Source organism: Borostomias antarcticus (assembly GCF_949987555.1).
Source record: "Borostomias antarcticus genome assembly, chromosome: 6".
Taxonomy (NCBI): Eukaryota; Metazoa; Chordata; class Actinopteri; order Stomiiformes; family Stomiidae; genus Borostomias; species Borostomias antarcticus.
The window spans coordinates 20,462,242-20,481,256 of record NC_140239.1 but is presented as its reverse complement, the minus strand read 5'-3'; the positions used below and the strand labels follow the sequence as shown (position 1 = coordinate 20,481,256).

The 19,015-nt window shown below is 48.3% G+C and overlaps 1 protein-coding gene across 1 annotated transcript in view; it reads right to left on the bottom strand.

Annotated features, from left to right (window-relative positions):
* Positions 1-879: 879 nt before the first annotated feature.
* The window catches only part of nrxn3b (neurexin 3b), a gene marked incomplete at both ends in the record, with an annotated part of 275,203 nt that continues 257,067 nt past the window's right edge, over positions 880-19,015 (bottom strand). Inside the window, 2 exons of the mRNA XM_084439792.1 lie at positions 880-1,856; positions 11,136-11,223. Of these exons, the coding sequence (XP_084295918.1) occupies positions 880-1,856; positions 11,136-11,223 (1,065 nt within the window). The remainder of the gene's footprint in view (positions 1,857-11,135; positions 11,224-19,015) is intronic.

The window sequence follows — 19,015 nt, the reverse complement described above, 5'->3', positions numbered from 1 at the left end:
AATAAACAGAACATAATGCATGGTTAAAAAACAGACGGTCTATGGGGGGCACAGAAATGCTATATCAGGGATCTAAAGTTGCATCTTGCCTGGTGGATCCACTTTCTGGCATGGTTGAACACCATCCAGAATTTGGATGTCATGCATAGCAATCGCATCTTTATTATCCGAGGACCTGGAGAAAAGCCAAGTAAGAGAAATTGAGATACATTGCTATATTACCTCCCGCTGAGCGTTCGCTGAGCGCTGTCTGGGCAGCCCGGACAAAGTCTCGTCCCGCAAGATGCGTAGCGAAAGACACCATAAACGCCACACACCTCCCCTCGAACCCGCGACCGGTCCTGAAGACCCTGCACCTATGCAAATTAAATTCGGTCTTCCCTCTTTTCTCACAATCATATTTCTTGGGGTCCCTCACGTACACAGACGCCTGCACCACATCACATACACCTCACATGCATGCTCAGAATGGTCGAAAAATGACGGTGGTCGTATTTTACAGCGTTACGATGGACAAGTTGGTTGGTTTTTACGGCAAGGATCACACACCTCTGACAGACAGTCACTGGGATAGCGATGTGAACAGTGGAATATCTTACACTGCCGCCCGAGACACCTGTCCATCTCCGATCAGTCCGGACTCACAACAAGGTCTATGTGTTTATCCTCATCCGTCCTCACCTGTGCCTCGGTGAGTCTGGAAATGTCTCAGTGGCTCACCTAGGCCCGAGTTCTCAGAGGACTCTCCTTTTTTAAACGGCAGATCCCAACTTGAAACCGTCAAGTATTTAGTCTATTTCCAAACCGAGTGATAAATCTTTTTTTTTAATTTTTTTTAGAGGGTTGAGAATGATTCATCTTTTTTTTTAGTTTATTTATCTATACATAATACTCCTTGTCCTTGTCTTTTGGTCTCTTGCCGCTGCCGGTCTTGGCTCCGGCGGTCGGTTTGTCCTTCACCACGGCGCCGTTGGTCTGCGCCGAGTTGCTGATGTAGTTCCGCGTCTCGTCCACCTGGTAGGAGCCCTCGTCCCTGTTCCTGTACTTGTACATGGCGTAGAGGAGGATGAGGATGCAGAGCGCCGCGGCCGCCACGATCCCCACCACCATACCCGTGGTGCTGCTGGACTCCCGGATCACCTCCGAGGGCCCCTGCGGCACCCGCCTCACGCCGGGCACGGTGGGCAGGGCGGCCGGCACGGTGTGGAGCATGGGCGAGGTGATGAGGGGGGGCCTGCGGGGCTGGGTGCCCTCCGGGTCGAAGGTCGTGGGCAGGGGCAGCAGGACGACGTCCGGCTGAGCGGGTTTGACCTCGCGGTTGTTCATTTTCCCGGCGGGCAGTTTGGGCGGCGTGTCCGAAGGCACCGCCCCCGCGGCGGTGCCCCGGAGGTCGGGGAGGGGCGGGGTGGGGGTAGTCCTACCAGCCTCTGAGGCTTTGCTAGGCCTCAAGTCCTTGGCCTCCCACTTGGGTGCGAGAGCTTTGTAGCCACCTTCATAGGCCGACGTAGTCAAGATCTTATCTGTTACCAGGAAGAAGGTGGTGTAAAAATCTTCATCGTCAGTCGGGGGCAGGCTAGAGTCGAAAGCTTCGCCAGAGCCAAACCCCGATATCACCATGCCATCACCACCATCATCATCATCATCATCACCACCACCACCACCACAATCATCGCTGCCGCGGTCCGACAAGCAAGGTACCCCCTCCTCTGTGGTGATGGACAGGGACTCTTTGGTGGTCTCAGTGATGGGGAGGACAGGGTGGAGGGTCAGGGGGAGTAGGAGGGGGGGGGAGCGAGTGGAGACGGGAGGGGTGTCTATGGGGTCCTCTACCAGCACGGGGATCACTAACTCCCCTCCTAGGAAGAAAAACAGAGACAGAGAACATGTCAGGACACATCCAGACTCTTCCCAGACAGAGACAACGGCAAATCAAACAATCAAACAATCAGCGACAAATAAAAAGTAAACGGCAAAGCTGAACGGAAAGGGAAATGATAGTTAACGTAAAGGAAATAAAGAAAAGAAGATACCGTACCAGTGCAAATTCTATGAAACCAGAACCAAACAAGACCCAAACTGAAAGAAAACAAGAGCCATAAAATGTACAGTACATTCTATCAAAAGGCTTCAAGGGATATGCAACATAAGCCAAATATAAACCTAGTTTAGACTCTAAGCTGAATACCTGCACTGAAAGCACTATGTGGTCATTAGTAAGGGTGTTAGGCTGGGAGCTGCCGTTATTGGTAATAATATATTGGACCAGTGGCGATCCATAAGTCTGGCCCAGGACCCTGTGCCAATATAAGGCTCTAGCTAACAGCAGACTAAATCTACGTTTATTTCCTGAAACAAACTATCCAAGGTTGATGTCTCGCCTAGAAAAACTGTTACTGTAGCTGTAACATCCCATAATGTTCGCAGTCATGCAGTGCTGTCGGTAACTGAGCGGAGGCTTCCCCCGTAGGCCCTAGGCTGCACCCTTGCCTTTTGGATTCTCTGATACAGAAACCACACTGGCACAAAGTCAGCTAGCCCTTCAACTACACCGGAATGTTCCAATGCTGGTGCCCACTGGTGTGACAACTACTATGTTCTGGACTACCTTGTGTGCCTTGATGTACTGTATCTGTCCCTCTTTTGCTCTCTCTCCCTCTCTCTCTCTCTCTCTCTCTCTCTCCCTCTCTCTCCCTCTCTCTCTCTCTCTGTCTGTCTGTCTGTCTCTCTCTGTCTGTCTGTCTGTCTGTCTGTGTCTGTCTGTCTGTCTGTCTGTCTGTCTGTCTGTCTGTCTGTCTGTCTGTCTGTCTGTCTGTGTCTGTCTGTATCTCTCTCTCTGTCTCTCCTCTCTCTCTCATTTGTCATTTGGAGACTGTCTCCAGTGTGGTTGTGTGAAACATTCAGGTGTCAGTTGAAAGCGCTGAAGGCTCTTGCCAGGGTGGCTAAATGGTACACTACAAAAGCTCACAGACATGGTACTAGAAGGAGATGCAAATCTCTAGAAACAAACTAAAAAAAAAGTTAAAAACTAAAAAAAGCACAAGGAAAGAATATTAACAAGGCAATGCAAACACAGTTTAGAGTTAGAGCAAACATCGTAAACATTCACAAACTAAAGGCACAGATAGAGTTATCCAAAGAGGGATTAGTACATAGAAAGAGGGAAAAAAAAAAAAAAAAGAGTCAGCTTGGAAAATCATAACAGCCTATGAAAACAGTTTTCAAAGGAAGAAAGCATACGATCAATTTTGTCAACTTACATCAACAAATTGCCCGCATGATTTTGGCAGGAAGAAAAAATTTACAAAAGAAAGTTGTGTAAGAATGCTTTTGGACATGTTAGGTTAGTTTCTTTTTAACAGTTTTGATTATTTTGTTGTTATTTCTCTTTTATACAGGATGGCATAGGGAGGCAACGACACATACATCCACACATCATGACATGAAAAAGAATTCTTTACCATTCTGTTCCGGAGTTTATTTTTTCTCTCTTTTGATAATTATCTTGTTTTATAAAAAAAAAAGAAAACTGTACATCTATAAGCCTTGCTCTGAGAGATAAGTATCTACAGTTTGATTACGTTTCTTTTTTTGCTCGACTTTTTAAGTTTGTTCATTAGTAATGAACGTATGGATGACTGTATATCTTAACAGCTCTACTTATGGGGGTGGGGGGCGTGTGAGGAAGAGGAGGAGGAGGAAGAAAGGGGGCCTATGAGCACACTAGGAAGGAAATGAAACAGATGGGGGTGAACGTGTACGTCAGTTGCCATGTCCATGTAAAGGCGGCACGAAGCGGTCTGGCAGCATTAGAGCTTTTGGCTGTAAGGAAGGGATGGGGATTACAAACAATGAGCATAGTCATGCCCATCTACCAAAGAGAACAGCACTCTCAACACTGACAGTTTTACAAACCCTAAGCTGCAACTTCTTTGGCCATGCACAAATTAATCAACTCAATCATTTATCCAAATTTAAACACAATTAGCTATCAGATAACAGGAAAACAAAAGATCAGTGTCAAACAACTTGGAAATATTCTCACAGATAGTGGTAAGGGGGAGTTTTTGGAGATTTCTTCCGTTTTTTCTCAATGAATTAGTGAATTTGAAATTGGTGAAACAGCCCAATTGTCTTTTATAGAGTCCATGGGACCAGCGTAGTTCTACTACTATCAATTATTTCATTGAGAAAAAAGGAGGATGTGAAGTAATTAGAAATAAGTTATCTAAAATGTATAGATAGAAATTCTTAGCAAATAATCAAATCATTAAGAGTTAATTTCAACAATTTTCAGTAATTAACATATATATATATACACATATATGTATATTTACATATATGTACAAACACAGAGAGAAAAAACAAATTGGCAAGCAAGAAAGAAAAGGCATTACATTTTCTCACACACTATCAAAGATGAACAACCAGAAAGCACACACCAAGGCAGACAGAGAAGGACACTGCCTTCACATAACTAATAATAATATTATATTATTAGTTCATTTCTTATGAAATGCATATCTCTTGTTAGTATTTTAAACCACAGGGCGGGGCGTGCAGTCTGGGTGTGCGTCAAAGAGAGAGAGAGAGAGGTATTTGGGCGTATTTTGGTTTTAATCTTAACAGGTTAGGTTGATGCATGCTTTAAGTAAGTTGCATTTAGGGAGAGTAACATACAGTAACAGTACAGCAAGCTGGGATCAGGAGGACTTAGGTTCAAAGGTCAGTTTAACGGTCCCTGTACCAAGGGCTGTAGGGTACCGCCATGGGAGCAACACCACTGGTGGTATACAACCAACATGACTCGGTATTTAGAAGCAGACCTTTATCTAATTAATCATGTGGTATCGTTAATAAGCGATCTAATTTAAAATCAGTGTTTAGTTTGAAGTTAAAGCATAACCAACAGCCTTCGTTTGACAGGTAAACATGGTGTTCAGAGGAGTTCCACAGGAGGGCACAAGCCAGAGAGTTTATTTATGCCCCTGGTAAGTTAGAAATCTATGAAGAGCACATTAGTCTTCCAAGCTGAGGTGTTAGGCTGAAGCAGAGCCCTCGTTATGTACGGTAGCATTATACTGTGGGTGGTGTTGTACTTGTTCTGTGAGAACATATGGGGCTGCGTTTGCGTACGTTTATTCATGTGAACGATGAAGAGGGTACACTCTGAATTGCCATTTCTCATCCTAGCTTATGGAACATTAGCATCTAGTGGTGCTTCTGGGAGGTGGGCCATGTCATTTAACAAACCCAGTATTCAGAGTGAATCACTGCTGTACTACAGTACAGTGTGGCCAATGCTTCCATTTATTGTTATTCATCTTTACTTTTTATTTTCTTCTCAGTGTGGCTATGGTAATGGTAATCAGTGATCGGCTCCCTGCCCTGTTAAGATATACAGCAGCAGGCCTGAGTAAGCGACCGTAGAGATGAAGCATTACCTTGCATCGTCTGGGACCTGTCCCTCCCTGCATGTCTGGCAACTAACTGTCTGTCTGGCAGCTTTGTTAGCTTCCTCGCTAGATCAACCAAACCTTTGCATCCCTTGATGGGGCTGCAGGAAAAGCCTGACAACAAGATATTAGCGTTTTAGTAAACACTTTAATCCACGATTAGCTCTCGTACAAATGTTTCACAGTTCCCTGTGCAACTGTGCTTTAGACCAGGCAAGCCCCGCACATTCTAATGGGTTTGCCTAATGAGACTGTGTTTGTTTTTGAGCTAATATCAAGATGAGATTTCCACTAAGCCCCCACAGCAAACAACCGTACCCTCCAGTAGACCGGAAACAATGTACTGGAGCGCCATCTTCATTCTCTCTCTCCCAAGGAGAAGAAACCTGGCAATCTTTCAGACGAATGGGGGAACAGCTCTCACTCCTAACACCTTCTGACTCCTCGTAGCCAGACAGAGTAGCTTAAGACGCGCCAGACAGACGCAGCTGTGAGACACAACAACTGCGCTGCTAAAATGAGGCAAACACAGAGGAAAACTCTTGCGCATTGCTTTTTTTTACCATTCTATGTTTCCTTGGACCAGCGCCAGTAATTAAGCTGAACTTATCCTCCGGTGTGAATGCCTCCTTATCCAGGAGAATGACGGTGAGCAAATAAAGGGTCCACAAGCCGGCTACCTCAGCAGCCTGAGACACCAAGGTGCAGTGGAAGATGATCAACATCTCAGCAGTTTCGCTGCTTCCCACCCTAGCTCTCTCTCTTTCTTTCTTTCTTTCTCTCTCTCTCTCTCTCTCTCTCCTTTGCTCTTTCTGATTCCCTCTGTCTGCCTAATCTCTGTGTCCATCCAGCGTTTGCTGAGACTTCCGAAAGGAGTTAAATCGGGCGAGTGCGAGCGGGGGGGGGGGGGGGGGGGGGGGGGGTTAGAGGAAGCCCACCGGCTGAGAACACAGGCCGGACCGAGTCAATGGGATTTCAAGCTGCAATTGCAAATTGCAGGCGAGTCAGTGCTTTGGGCCTGAAATCCTATTGCGGGTGAGTTGCATTGTAGCCAGATTCAGCGCTGGGCTGGCACTGCAGGTAGGGAGGTGATTACCAGGGAGCACCCCAGCAGCCAGAGACACCACGACTCTGAGACCCCAGCGCCTTCCACATGCTCATAGGGGCTTAGCCTTCAACCAGCACACCAACTGATTATCAATAACTCATCTTATCTGCCACGGGCAGAGCCCTGACTTACCACCCGCAGCTGGGTCTTTATAGAAGACGCCGTAGCTCCTGGGGCCTCGGAATCCAGGGCAGAGGAAGCTCCTCACCAGCCACTGAACGAGGTTCAAAAGGCTTGACTCTTCCCCCGGGCGAGTAATAATTCAAGTGAGTGGTCGCCCGATGAAGCCTCAGACTCCGTTCAGAGAGAGGTCGTTACCAGGCAGGGTGTGCGACAGCAGTGGCCTCTCGGAGGCTGAGTGGAGCTCTATCCGTGGGTGTCTCTCCTCTCCTCTCCTCTCCTCTCCTCTCCTCTCCTCTCCTCTCCTCTCCTCTCCTCTCCTCTCCTCTCCTCTCCTCTCCTCTCCTCTCCTCTTCCTCTCAGCGGGGTGTTGGCGTGGTGGACAGCTCTTAATCCGTCATCATGTGGCTGGCTGAGCCCTGTGGTATTAAACAGGCCTGGTCGGCCAGCGCGGCCGCTCCCCTGTCAGCCGGTCGATTTGTCGAAGGGGAACGCTGCGCTCACCACCCCCTGCCCTGTCCTGCCCCCACACCCCCCCACCCCCCCTCTAGACACGCGTCGACTAAATAACAGTTCAACCGGTCTGATGGCTGCTCCCAAGTGACAGCTGGCCCAAAGTGGGGGTGGGGGGGGGGGGGGGGGGGGTTGGCGGTTGCCGAGGAGAAACCGGGGACCGGAAACCACCGATCCATGGTGGCTCACACTTCACTCTTCCTCCTCTTCCTCCTCCTCCTCCTCCCCCAGCCCTCCCGATCGCCGGCGTCACGATGAGGAAATCATGGGCTGCCGATCGCAGTCAGGCCCCTCCCTCCCTCAGCCAGGCCCGTGAGTGAGACGGGCTGATCTGGAATCAGGCTATATCTCCATTAGATCAGCGCATCTATTCATCAGAGGCTAATACGCTCACACCACAGCCCCGTCTGAGGACGCCTTTATTGAATGCACTCTATCTTCTACGGCGCTACGGTCTGCGTCCGCCGTTTTACTGAGGCGCTGAGGAACTACCGCTGTCCCGGTGCTGTGGGCTAAACCGCTACCTGCCGCTCTGCTCGACGGGTTTGTCGTTACGAATCGTGAATATTCACCTGACTGCTCCCTTCAGCGCCTCACAATCGGCAGCGAGAGTTACAGTACGGTTGTCGAAAGGAACCGCGTCTGAGGAGGGGTCAGCGTTGGCATGGAGCCGATGTGTGAAGTTATGTGATCAGCATATTATACAGCGAGGGAATCGCAGCAGGTGTTGGTATGTCTCCTCAGATGTCTTAATAAGATGTTGATGAATGTCATTCTCCTCGTATTCATGTCTTATTCGCCTTCTTGTGGAACTCTCTCAGGATCAAGGGTAGGTCAGGTTTTACAGTTTCAAAACACAGAGACTAAACAGTAAGGTAAGAGAGACAAGACAGGTTGGCAGACAGACAGGCAGACAGACAGACAGACAGACAGGCAGACAGATAGACAGACAGACAGACAGACAGACAGACAGACAGACAGACAGACAGACAGACAGACAGACAGGCAGACAGACAGGCAGACAGACAGAGCAGGGACACCACCTCAGACACAAGACATCACGGAAGCACGAGGGGAACCGCAGCAGAGCGCCGCCCGACACTGCAGCCCTGAACACGCAACACCAACACCAGCGGGCGAGGTTAACCTGGGCGCACGGTCATGGGTGGAGGAAGCACACAAAATGGCGCAGCCAGTCAATCCCATGCAAAAGCAGGAGGAGCCCTGAGGCTGACAGGGACTGGTCTTAACTACCACTGGACAGTCCAACACATGCTACACACACTACACACGCCTGCTACTGGACGGGGTGGAGGGGGGGACAGATAGAATAGAAAAACAGATATACTTTGTGGCAATAAAATTATTTTTATGCCATTTGCATTCAAAACAGACATTTATGTGCGGAGAGGCTGAGAGGAAGAAAATGGGGTGGATTGGGTTTTGGGGGAGGAGGGAGGGGGCAGGGGGCGAACCGGGAGTCATTCTTTCACACACAACTTTCTCGAGACGGAATGGGGTTGCCTGCACAAGGCCAAAAAAGGATGATGGCAAGAAAATGTTTCGTTGCCTTTCATTTCCTATGTTGTATCGAAAATGGGAATGTTTCTTTATAAGCCGAATGGCACAAAAAACAACAAAGATGATGAGGAACAGTACTTTTGATTTCTTTTAAACCACCAAAATTTCATGCGGCACAAGATGAAGCAAAATGGGAAGATCGGCTCTATCCTAGAGGATGATGGTCGGCTCTAGAGAGGATGATGACAGATGATGATGCCAAATAATAATGAGGAGTCCAAGCTTAAAACTCAAACCATAAGCAACAGAACTTTGGCACGGAATCGATACAGGGGAGAAATGTCCATGTGTGCATAACCAGGAAAAAAATACATCAACCAAAAATAAAATAAAAAACAAACTTGTCATGCAACAGTTCACACAACCGGAAGCAGAGAGGGTCGGAATGAAGGGATGAATTTCTGTGTCGATATGTAAAATGTATGACTGTGTATGACTAAATGTAGTTTTTATTACCACCATATGATGATGGGGTGGTCTGGGGCGGGGGGTGGGGGGGGTATCAACTCGACTAAATTCTCACTGACAAGTTCTTACACTACAGTAATTTGCACTTTTCCTTTTGAGAAGACTTGGGATTGAACTTTGCGAACATTTTTAAATAATGTGATGTCAAAGATTTACAAGCTGTCAAACATGTCCTTTTAATAGAGGTCACCTCTGGCTGGAAAGGCATTTGCTGTTCATGGTTTGAGATTAATACAAGTTAATGTGTGTACAGTAGAGTAAACTTTGACGAGCATGCTGAGAAAATGACTTTCCCCTGACAACAACTGCAGTACCATCAAGAGGACCATGCAAGCCAGGAACATGTTATGAGGAAAATAACTAATTTGCAAAACTCAAATGTTGTTCCAGTGCGATAAAGACACAAGATGAACAGGCCCTGGCAATTTAAATATAAATATAATTACTCTAATAGCTGATCCACTGTCCATGCGTTCAAAGAGCTCATTTAGCGCAGTGCTATATAAATGCGACTACTGCATCTATAATCTCCTGGGGCAGATCATGAAGAGAGTGATGTATTCGTCTTAACTGGTCAAAACGTAATCTGTGGGTATTGTGCTGTGAAAAGTGCACATATGCTCTGTAATACGCCTGGGTGTATTTAGGCACATTATAGTGGCATTAATTAGCTTAACATTTTGAAGGACAGCCCAGCAATTAAAAATCCTTAGCGGTGAATGAAGGGCTTCCACACCGTGACTGGCGGAGCCGCCCTCTGCATAGCACGCCCGCGTCTACGGAGGCCTGAGAGGTCCCTACTCATACTAGCAGGAAACACAGCAGGGATGCACAGGGCCATGACTGACAGCTTGACATCACCATTTATTTACAAACAAGTTTAAACCAAACGTCCTCTCAAAACAAGTGACTTAAAAAAACAAAAAAAACATCTATTCAGCACTGTTGTTAAGATTCATGTGTTATTTTTCATACTGTTGACTTGAGAGAGTCACTTTGACCTGGTGGCAGGACTATGTGTGGGGGAGAGAGGAGAGAGATGTGCACAGAAATTCGAGGATATCTGTTCTCTATTAGAATGTTTAAGGTAAGGCAAGCCTCCAACGAGAGGAAACAAATGACCAGACAAGAGTAGAAGAGGAGGAAGGAGGTAGGACTGGCTCCGTTGCAGTTAGTCCGCCAACATATCACAGTGTGTCTATGCTGAAAGCATCTTTGTTCTTTTAGAAAAGAATCTCAAAATGTATCCTCTGTCGTTAAAGACGCACACACACGCACAGCAAGAAAAATCAACCATGTACAGGACAGATACATTTTGAAGCATCGGTACGGGCAACATGGAGCTCGATACTAATTTTGTACTTTTCGTGATAAAGTTTTCTCTCACCTGAATGCTGAGAGAACAAAATTAGTATTAACGTATCACCATGTCAGCGACCAGTAGCCCCATAGCCAAGTGTAACTTATAAAATAGACTATTCTGTTCCTAAACTACAGCTAAAACTCACTGGAGTCTAAGGCTACCAGTATGGGATACACTGTTTGCAGTGGTAACAGTTTGGGGATAAACAGAACTTAAAGAGGCTTCTTAAAGGGACTTGTCACAGAGGGCACACTAAGGGTATCCCTGTCTGCTTTTATCCATCCCCAGAGTGCCTGGAGCTCCATAACTTTACATATTACTGTACCCTTTCTCTGCTGTACTGTATATTTCTGCATTATCTGCTTTTAGGAAGTCTTTTGAAGTTACACTTTAAGCTCCCATGGGGCGTGATGCTCAGAGGAGAAGATCCTCGGTTGCAAATCAAAGAAAGGAGAGAGAGAGCACGATAGAGAGAGAGAGAGAGAGAGAGAGAGAGACTACAGGTCTGAGCAAGCACAACTCCACACACCAATCCCACCTGCGTGTCCCGAATCACACTCCTCCAGGTCCTCGTCGTCGCTGGAGCACTCCGCCGACGACACAATGTCATCCGTCGTCTGTGGAGAGGACGCACACACACACACACACACACACACACACACACACACACAGAGTGAAGAACACGGTCAGGTGGCTGTGCAGTTCCCCCCACAAACGTACAGAGCCGTCCGAGTCCAAGGGTATCTCTTGTTTATCCGGCCGGCCGTGCGTGCGCTCGCTCAGCGGCCTCCGGGCCGTACATCACGCCGACTCATATCTCATCGCGTTTATCATTCCTCACTTCACGCCGCTTTCTCCCAGCGCAGATAATTGTTTTCCTCAGTTTCTCCCGAGTCCCCCGTCCAGCTGGCGTTGTTTACGGCCCTGCCCCTCCTCCGCCACCGTCCGCAATCAATGTCCGCCCGGCCCCACATATCAGCCCTGTCGGGAGCCAGACACCCTGATTTGTACGGGGGGGGGGAGGGGTGGATTATCGGCCCCCTCCAGTATCCCACAATTCTGATTTATCCGTCTCCGCATGGCGTCTCTCGGTCTGACCCGGGGGAGAGCGGCCGGGGCCGTATTTCAGCGAGGACGCCGGCGCCGCGTTTATTGGAGGGGATCAACGGGCCAATAAAGCAGGAGCTGTCAGAGGGGGGGGGTGGGGGGGGCTATGAAATCACAGTGCCGATTGCGTTTGCAGTCGGGGCCCAAGGCTGCCGGGGGCCTCTAAATATCATTGTGTTTGACAGGCCAGGCTACGCACCTCTGCTATAGCGCAGCCCGCACGCCGCTCCCGCTGGCGCCCGAGAGGCTGGCAGCCTGTCCGCGCGCACGCGCACACACACACACACACACACACATGCACACACACACACGGGCTCATATCCCCCGTTCGGAAGTGTATTTATTATAAATGTATTCAGGGGGTATGGTACTGTGTGTGTGGTCAAATGGGTCTGTGTGTTTATTTGTGTGTGTGTGTGTGTGTTTGTGTGACAGTAAGCATATTTTGAGCGTGAGTAAATAAGGAAGATGTGAAGACAAATCCCTCTAAACTGAATTGCTGTAAGATATTGCCCTCAGTAATACAGAATTATTCATTGAATTCACATTATGTGTGTAAAAGAGTGGTTATTGCTGTAAGAAGTAATTGCTTGTTATTCAAATCCACATGGAGAAGGAGAGAGAGAGGGGAAAAAAGGGAAGAGTGAGAGAGTGAGTGAGAGAGAGAGAGAGACAGAGAGAGAGAGAGAGAGAGACTTCAAAGGCTGTTCCAGCTATCTTAGCCAGCAGTCTTAGTCTTCCCCATCACTTCCCAGGTCAGTCATTCCCCAACACTGAATCAGTCTCCCCTCTGTCTGTCCCGCTGATCACATTGTCATGCCATGTACGCATCAGTGACCCACACGGATGGCAGTGTGTTCTGTCCATGTTTGGAACGTGTTCGGGGTGTGTGTGTGTGTGTGTGTGTGGGGGGGGGGGGGGTATGAACTTAGGCTCTCACCTGTTTTTCAACACTCACAGCAGAGAGGATGCAGGGCTGACACACATACTGACTCACACACGCACACACACACAACCACACGAACACACACACACTCTACAGCGCCCCGCAGGGTAGATAGGCCACTGTGTGATTGGTGGAGGGATTCTGTCGCTGAAGGACTACAACTGCGCCCAACTTCCCAGCGGACTGGACCCTATCGTGCTCCCCTAACGACCCAACAGGTCCACAGAGAACTAATTGCACCAGCCGTATTGTCCAGTTGTCCCCTTGTTGCTATAAAGAATTTGCTGCATTGGGTTGCCTCTGTGTATGAAATGCACTATACGAATACAGTTTGATTGATTGATTGATTGATTGATTGATTGCACAACCCCGCGGTCGGCTACCTACGGTGGACTCTCAGCTCGCGACCGCGACTATGTGCGGTCACTGTAGTACAACAAACTCTCCAGCCGAGATTAAACTAACCACCCTCAGAAGATCCTCGAGGAGCTTCTACCCTCAGGCCATCCGGATCCTGAACGAGGACACTGCCTAGGCCTGCTCAATGCTCTCACAGGACGACCCCCCCCCCCCCCACACACACACACTCTCGCTAGCATATACATATCTACTGTACATCCGGTAAATACACGTGAATATGCATACCGCATACCATATATTTAATACATAATAGACATACCTTATATATTACTTATCTATTTAACTCAACTGTAAAATGCAGCTGTACTGTATATCTTTGTATTCTTACAGTATACATCTATACGTCTTATGACTTAACATTCTTGTAGATTTAACCCAATTGTAAATTAATCCGTTATAACTTTCAGCTCATTCCATTCTTGTATTTTGTACTTTGTATTTTTTGTGTATATTTTGTATCTAACTTTAGTTTATTTACTTACTTTTTAGTTTATTACTCTGCTTAATAAGCACAACAAGGAGCGAGCAATAACATTTCACTGCACATCATACTTGGATGAATGGGGTATGTGACAATTTTTTGTGTGACTTTTTTTCAGGTGGTGGCTGGCTGGGCTGTGCTGGCGTCACACACCCAGTCCCTCACCGGGCACTTTCTCACCTGCTCCTCCTCCTGGGACTCACTGGGAGGCTACTGGGGGCTGGGGGGAGCTGGGGGGGGGTAACAAAAGAGACAGGGTGAGTCGGGGCTCTGCGTTCCGCAGTGAATCTGCAGTGAAAAAGACTCCACCTCAATGAAAATGATTTGTTTTTCAAATGGGGGGGAGAGACTGAAAAGTAACAAAGATTCCGTGTGGCGGTGGATCAGATTTGATTTTGGGAGATATGACGTGCCCTCCGCCCCCCATAATGCCTCTGTCTGAACCCCCCTCCTCCTCTATAATGGTTCTGACTGAACCCCCCCCCCCCCCTGTATAATGGCCCTGCCTGATCTCATATTCCCAGGGCTTAGCATGCTGTATTTTTCTGCTTTCAGACTAATGCAGCCAACGAAGTGATGCGTGAAGCTTACATCCCTTCTCAGGCAGTCTGAGGAGTCGATATAACACATGACGCGCTGCATGCTCAATAGGAAACAAGAGAAGGGGATAGGAGAGAGGAGAGGAGGGAGGGGGGAGAGGAAAGGAGATGAGATAGGAGAATAAAGGAGAGAGGAGAGAGGAGAGAGAAGAGGAAAGGAGAGGAGGGAGGAGAAGAAAGGAGAGGAGAGAAGTGGAGAGAGGAGTTGAGGAGAGGAGTTGAGGAGAGAAGAGAGGAGAGGAGAGGAGAGGAGAGAGGAGAAGAAAGGAGAGAGGAGAGGAAAGGAGAGGAGAGAAGTGGAGAGAGGAGTAGAGGAGAGAAGATGAGACGAGTGAAGAGGAGAGAGTTAGAGCAGAGGTAGAAGAGAGGCAGAGGCTAGATTGGATGTGAGCATTGAAGGAAATATACATTACAGTGGCCCATAGTCGGGTGTGGAATGATGATGTGCCTGGCCAGCAGTACTACAAAAACTGATTTCACAGCTGGAGAAATCCAATTCTCCACTGAATCTCCATAACACAGATAGGGAATATATATATTTTGGCCACAAAGGAGATTTCTTGGTCAATTTGGTCAATCAGCAGTGTGACTTAAAATGTTTTGAGGTAGTGGTGGGATACCTTGCTCAACAGCAGAAAGGTAGGTAATGATTAGCCTGGTCTTGAACCAGCGACCTTTCTGTCAGTAGTCAGATGCTCTGGGCCGCCATCTCCATTGAGGCTTTGACTGTGTGTGTGTGTGTGTGTGTGTGTGTGTGTGTGTGTGTGTGTGTGTATGTGTGTATGTGTGTGTGGGTGTGTGCGCATGACCGAAATCCAAGGAGAATTCATTGAACTAGTACACTGTTATCTGCCCCTGTTGTGCAAATCCCTAACTCCCCCAAACAAACCACCAAGTAAAATCAATAGGCAGACCTCATTAAAGCAGCATTTACCTTTGACCACTGCAGCGTTGTGTGTATGTCCCGAAGGACCGCGCGCTGCCATCGACAGACATCGAAGCTAGAGCTGCTTCTCTCCCATACGTTCAGAGCCATGGCTCTTGACATTTGTTCATCAACTTGTCACTGTTTTGGATTTTAATTGTTAATTGTTAATTATTGTTGTAAATTGCTTATGTTTTGTTGATGTTTGTTTTTGCTTGTGAGCTCGTCGGCATTGGAAATGAGGGAAACCTCATTGCCCCACGAGTTTAAATAAAGGTTTGAATTGAATTGGATTTGCTGGAGCATCCTGCTTTGCAGGCGGATGTAAACCTTCACATACTCTGATGCCATTGCTGCAAAAAGACGGATGTGAGGAGACAGTCTGTCTGTCTGTCTGTCTGCCTGTCTGTCTGTCTGTCTGTCTGTCTGTCTGCCTGTCTGTCTGTCTGTCTCCCTGTCTGCCTGTCTGTCTGTCTGTCTGTCTGCCTGCCTGTCTGTTTGTCTGTCTGTCTGTCTGTCTGTCTGTCTGTCTGCCTGTCTGCCTGCCTGTCTGTCTGTCTGTCTGCCTGTCTGTCTGTCTGTCTGTCTGTCTGTCTGTCTGTCTGTCTGTCTGCCTGTATGTCTGTCTGTCTGTCTGCCTGTCTGTCTGTCTCCCTGTCTGCCTGTCTGTCTGCCTGTATGTCTGTCTGTCCGTCCATCTTTCCAGAGGTAGGTGGTTGACAATCAGAGGAGCCAGACTGAGTGAATCATTCAGCAGCGTCCAGGGACAATTATTACACAAAGACTGTAATCACCACAGCAACTAGAATTATCTCCTTCCAAACCTGCAATCAGTGTCAGACTTCAAGAACTGGGGATTCAGAATCAGCCTTCAAACGGAAAACATTGAGCATAGGCCTTGAGCAACAACCACTATCAATGAAACTAATCTACACATTTTTATCTTGTGAGAAAGAGAGAGAGGGAGAGAGAGAGTGAGGGAGAGAGAGAGGGAGAGTGTGAGAGAGAGAGAGAGTGAGGGAGAGAGAGAGTGAGAGAGTGTGGGGGGGGAGAGAGAGAGAGTGAAGGAGAGAGAGAGAGAGAGTGAGGGAGAGAGAGAGGGTGAGTGTGAGAGAGTGAGGGAGAGAGAGAGAGTGAGGGAGAGAGAGAGAGAGTGAGGGAGAGAGAGAGTGAGGGAGAGAGAGAGAGTGAAGGAGAGAGAGAGAGAGAGAGAGTTTCACAGGAACAGGAAGTGCTATCACACCTTCCGTTCTTACCTGGGGCTGATCTCACCGTCTCAGATAACAGTTCTGTTACAGCTAAGGAACGGCTCTTAATGAAAAACCCAACTTGGAGATCAAGCCTCATTCTCATTCCGCACGGGAACTCACGCGCTCGCTGAAATTGACTGTCAAGAGCGCGTTTCTCCATACGCTGCGCCCATACACTGCATCCTGACAAATAGAACTGATAATACTTGATAACAGAATACCATTCTGCTGAGAGAACGACTCAGAACGGCGTCAGACACTAAAGCAAAGAACACAATAGACCTGGCGGAGAAGAAGAGCGGGGTGAAAAACCACAGTGTTCCAAAACAAACCCCCCCCATTCGCACGCGCGCAGACCGCAACCTCACAAACACTACACCACAAGCCTCCAGTCCTACATGAATTATAACAACGTTAGCCGGTACATCAGAGGAAGGGAAACAACACGCCTACAGTAGGCTCTATCCACCCACGGAGCGCTATCAGGGATCCTTATCTCAACACGCGGCCTTCTAATTCCCGCTCAGCGGGCGTGGCGGCACGCGCTCGAGAGAGAGAGAGAGAGAGAGAGAGCGAATAAAGCGCCCTCGGAGGAGGAAACGCAGCCGCGTATCTCCTCGGCCGCGTATCTCCTCGGCCACGTATCGTCCCCTCCATCGAAACGCAATTTACTTTATTTACAGCTCGCCGCCGCCCCCTGGGCTAAAGATCCAAGCCCTTTTTTTTCTTCCTGAGGTAAAAGGAGAGGGAGAGTCAGAAACAAAAGGGTGGCCTTAATCAATTCTCTCCCCAGCTCCCGGGTTACCATGGATATCCCATACCGTTGTCGGGGGAGCTCGGAGGGAAGGACGAATGTAAGACACTGAATAAGAAGCCCCCCCTCCCTCCCCTGGGCGCCATGGTAACCTTGAGCTCCCGTGTGGGTTCGCCATTGGGATTTTCTCCCGTATACTGGACTGTATATATGAGGGATACGGCATATGGGGCGGGAATGCATACGGACCAGGAGCAGCCTTCCGGACTTTTCCATGACCTGGAAAAGTCTGGAAAACGAGGCTCGTTCTCCCTCCATCCCCTCCCTTTCTCCTCCCCTCTTTATCTTTGCGTAAAGTCCTCCTCTACACCCCCCATCCCGCCTCTCTCTCTCTCTCCCGCTCCCTCTCTCTCCCTCTCTCTCTCCCTCTCTCTCCCTCTCCCTCTCTCTCTCCCCTCTCTCTCTCTCTTCCTCTCCCTCTCTCTCGCTCTCTCTCTCTTCCTCTCCCTCTTTCTCTCTCTCTCTCTCTCTCTCTCTCTCTCCCTCTCTCTCTCTCCCTCTCTCTCCCTCTCTCTCTACCTCTCTCTCTCTCCCTCTCCGTTCCCCGCCCGCCCTCCTCTCCCTCAGATAGTCATCTCCAGGCCGGAAGCGTGCGTTTCGATTGCCCCCCCCGTCTGATGGCTGTTATCATGTCCCATCTGGGCTGTGACGGGTGGACGAGGGACAGGCTTGTATTACAAGGGGGATCAATGGTGTTGGGCCGTATCCCTATCAATAGACTGACACAAGTCTTTTCACTCACTCCGCCTCGCAGGAGATAGATGAGATGCTTTATGAGAAAATTAATATGGGTGGAGAGAGGGGGGGGGGCTCATACAAGCTCCCAGCAGCTCTATAAAACATGACTATTCTTGGCTGTGGGCGTAGAGTATAGTGCTAATACCGTCATAGACATATCTCCTATATGAGGGCTCGTGATCTTTGACTGTATATATACTGTGTGACTGTATATATACTGTGTGACTGTATATATACTGTGCTGCACTGAAAGCACACATTTCCATGTGAATTGAGATCGGATAGATCAGCCTTGGCTTATTACTCCAGATACAGGGGGTCTGTCTATCACAGGTTAGCATTAGCATTACCCTAGTGGGTTTCTAACACCTCAATGAGCCTTCTAAAACCAACTCATGAGCCGTGCGACTGTGTCAGTGATTTCCAAGATCAAATATTGATATTTCAAATGAGTCGGCCATTGAGAGGGGGAGGACAAAAAAGAAAGAGAGAGAGGGAGAGAGAAACAGAGAGAGAGAGAGAACGGGTGAGAGAAGGAGAGCTAGAGAGAGAAGGAGAAGGAGAGAGGAAAAATGCATTTGTTGGCCATCACCTTCTCGGAGCAGTTACAGAAGAGTATTTATTTCTCTGGCTTGCTTCCTTCTGTACACAGAGCAGAGCAGAACAGAGCACAACAGAGCAGAGTAGAGCAGAGCAAAACAGAGCAGAATATAGTATAGCAGAAGAGAACAGAACAGAGTAGAATATAGTAGAGCAGAACAGAACAGAACAGAATAGAGCAGAGCAGAGCAGAGCAGAGCAGAACAGAACAGAGCAGAACAGAGCAGAGTAGAGCAGAGTAGAGCGAAGTAGAGCAGAACAGAACAGAGCAGAGTGAAGTAGAGCAGAACAGAACAGTACAGAGTAGAGCAGAGCAGAACAGAGTAGAGCAGAGCAGAACAGAGTAGAGTAGAGCAGAACAGAGCAGACAGAGCTGACAGGACAGAGCAGGGTTGCTGGCTCACAGCAAAGTCTAATTGCCCTGAGGCTGTAGGCAGCCAGTTTCAAACAGGGTCATTTATCTTCTTGTGCAAAAGGAAATGGTCTTCGGCCTTGAACCTTAATCACTCCCCTGCTGCAGTGTACAAGG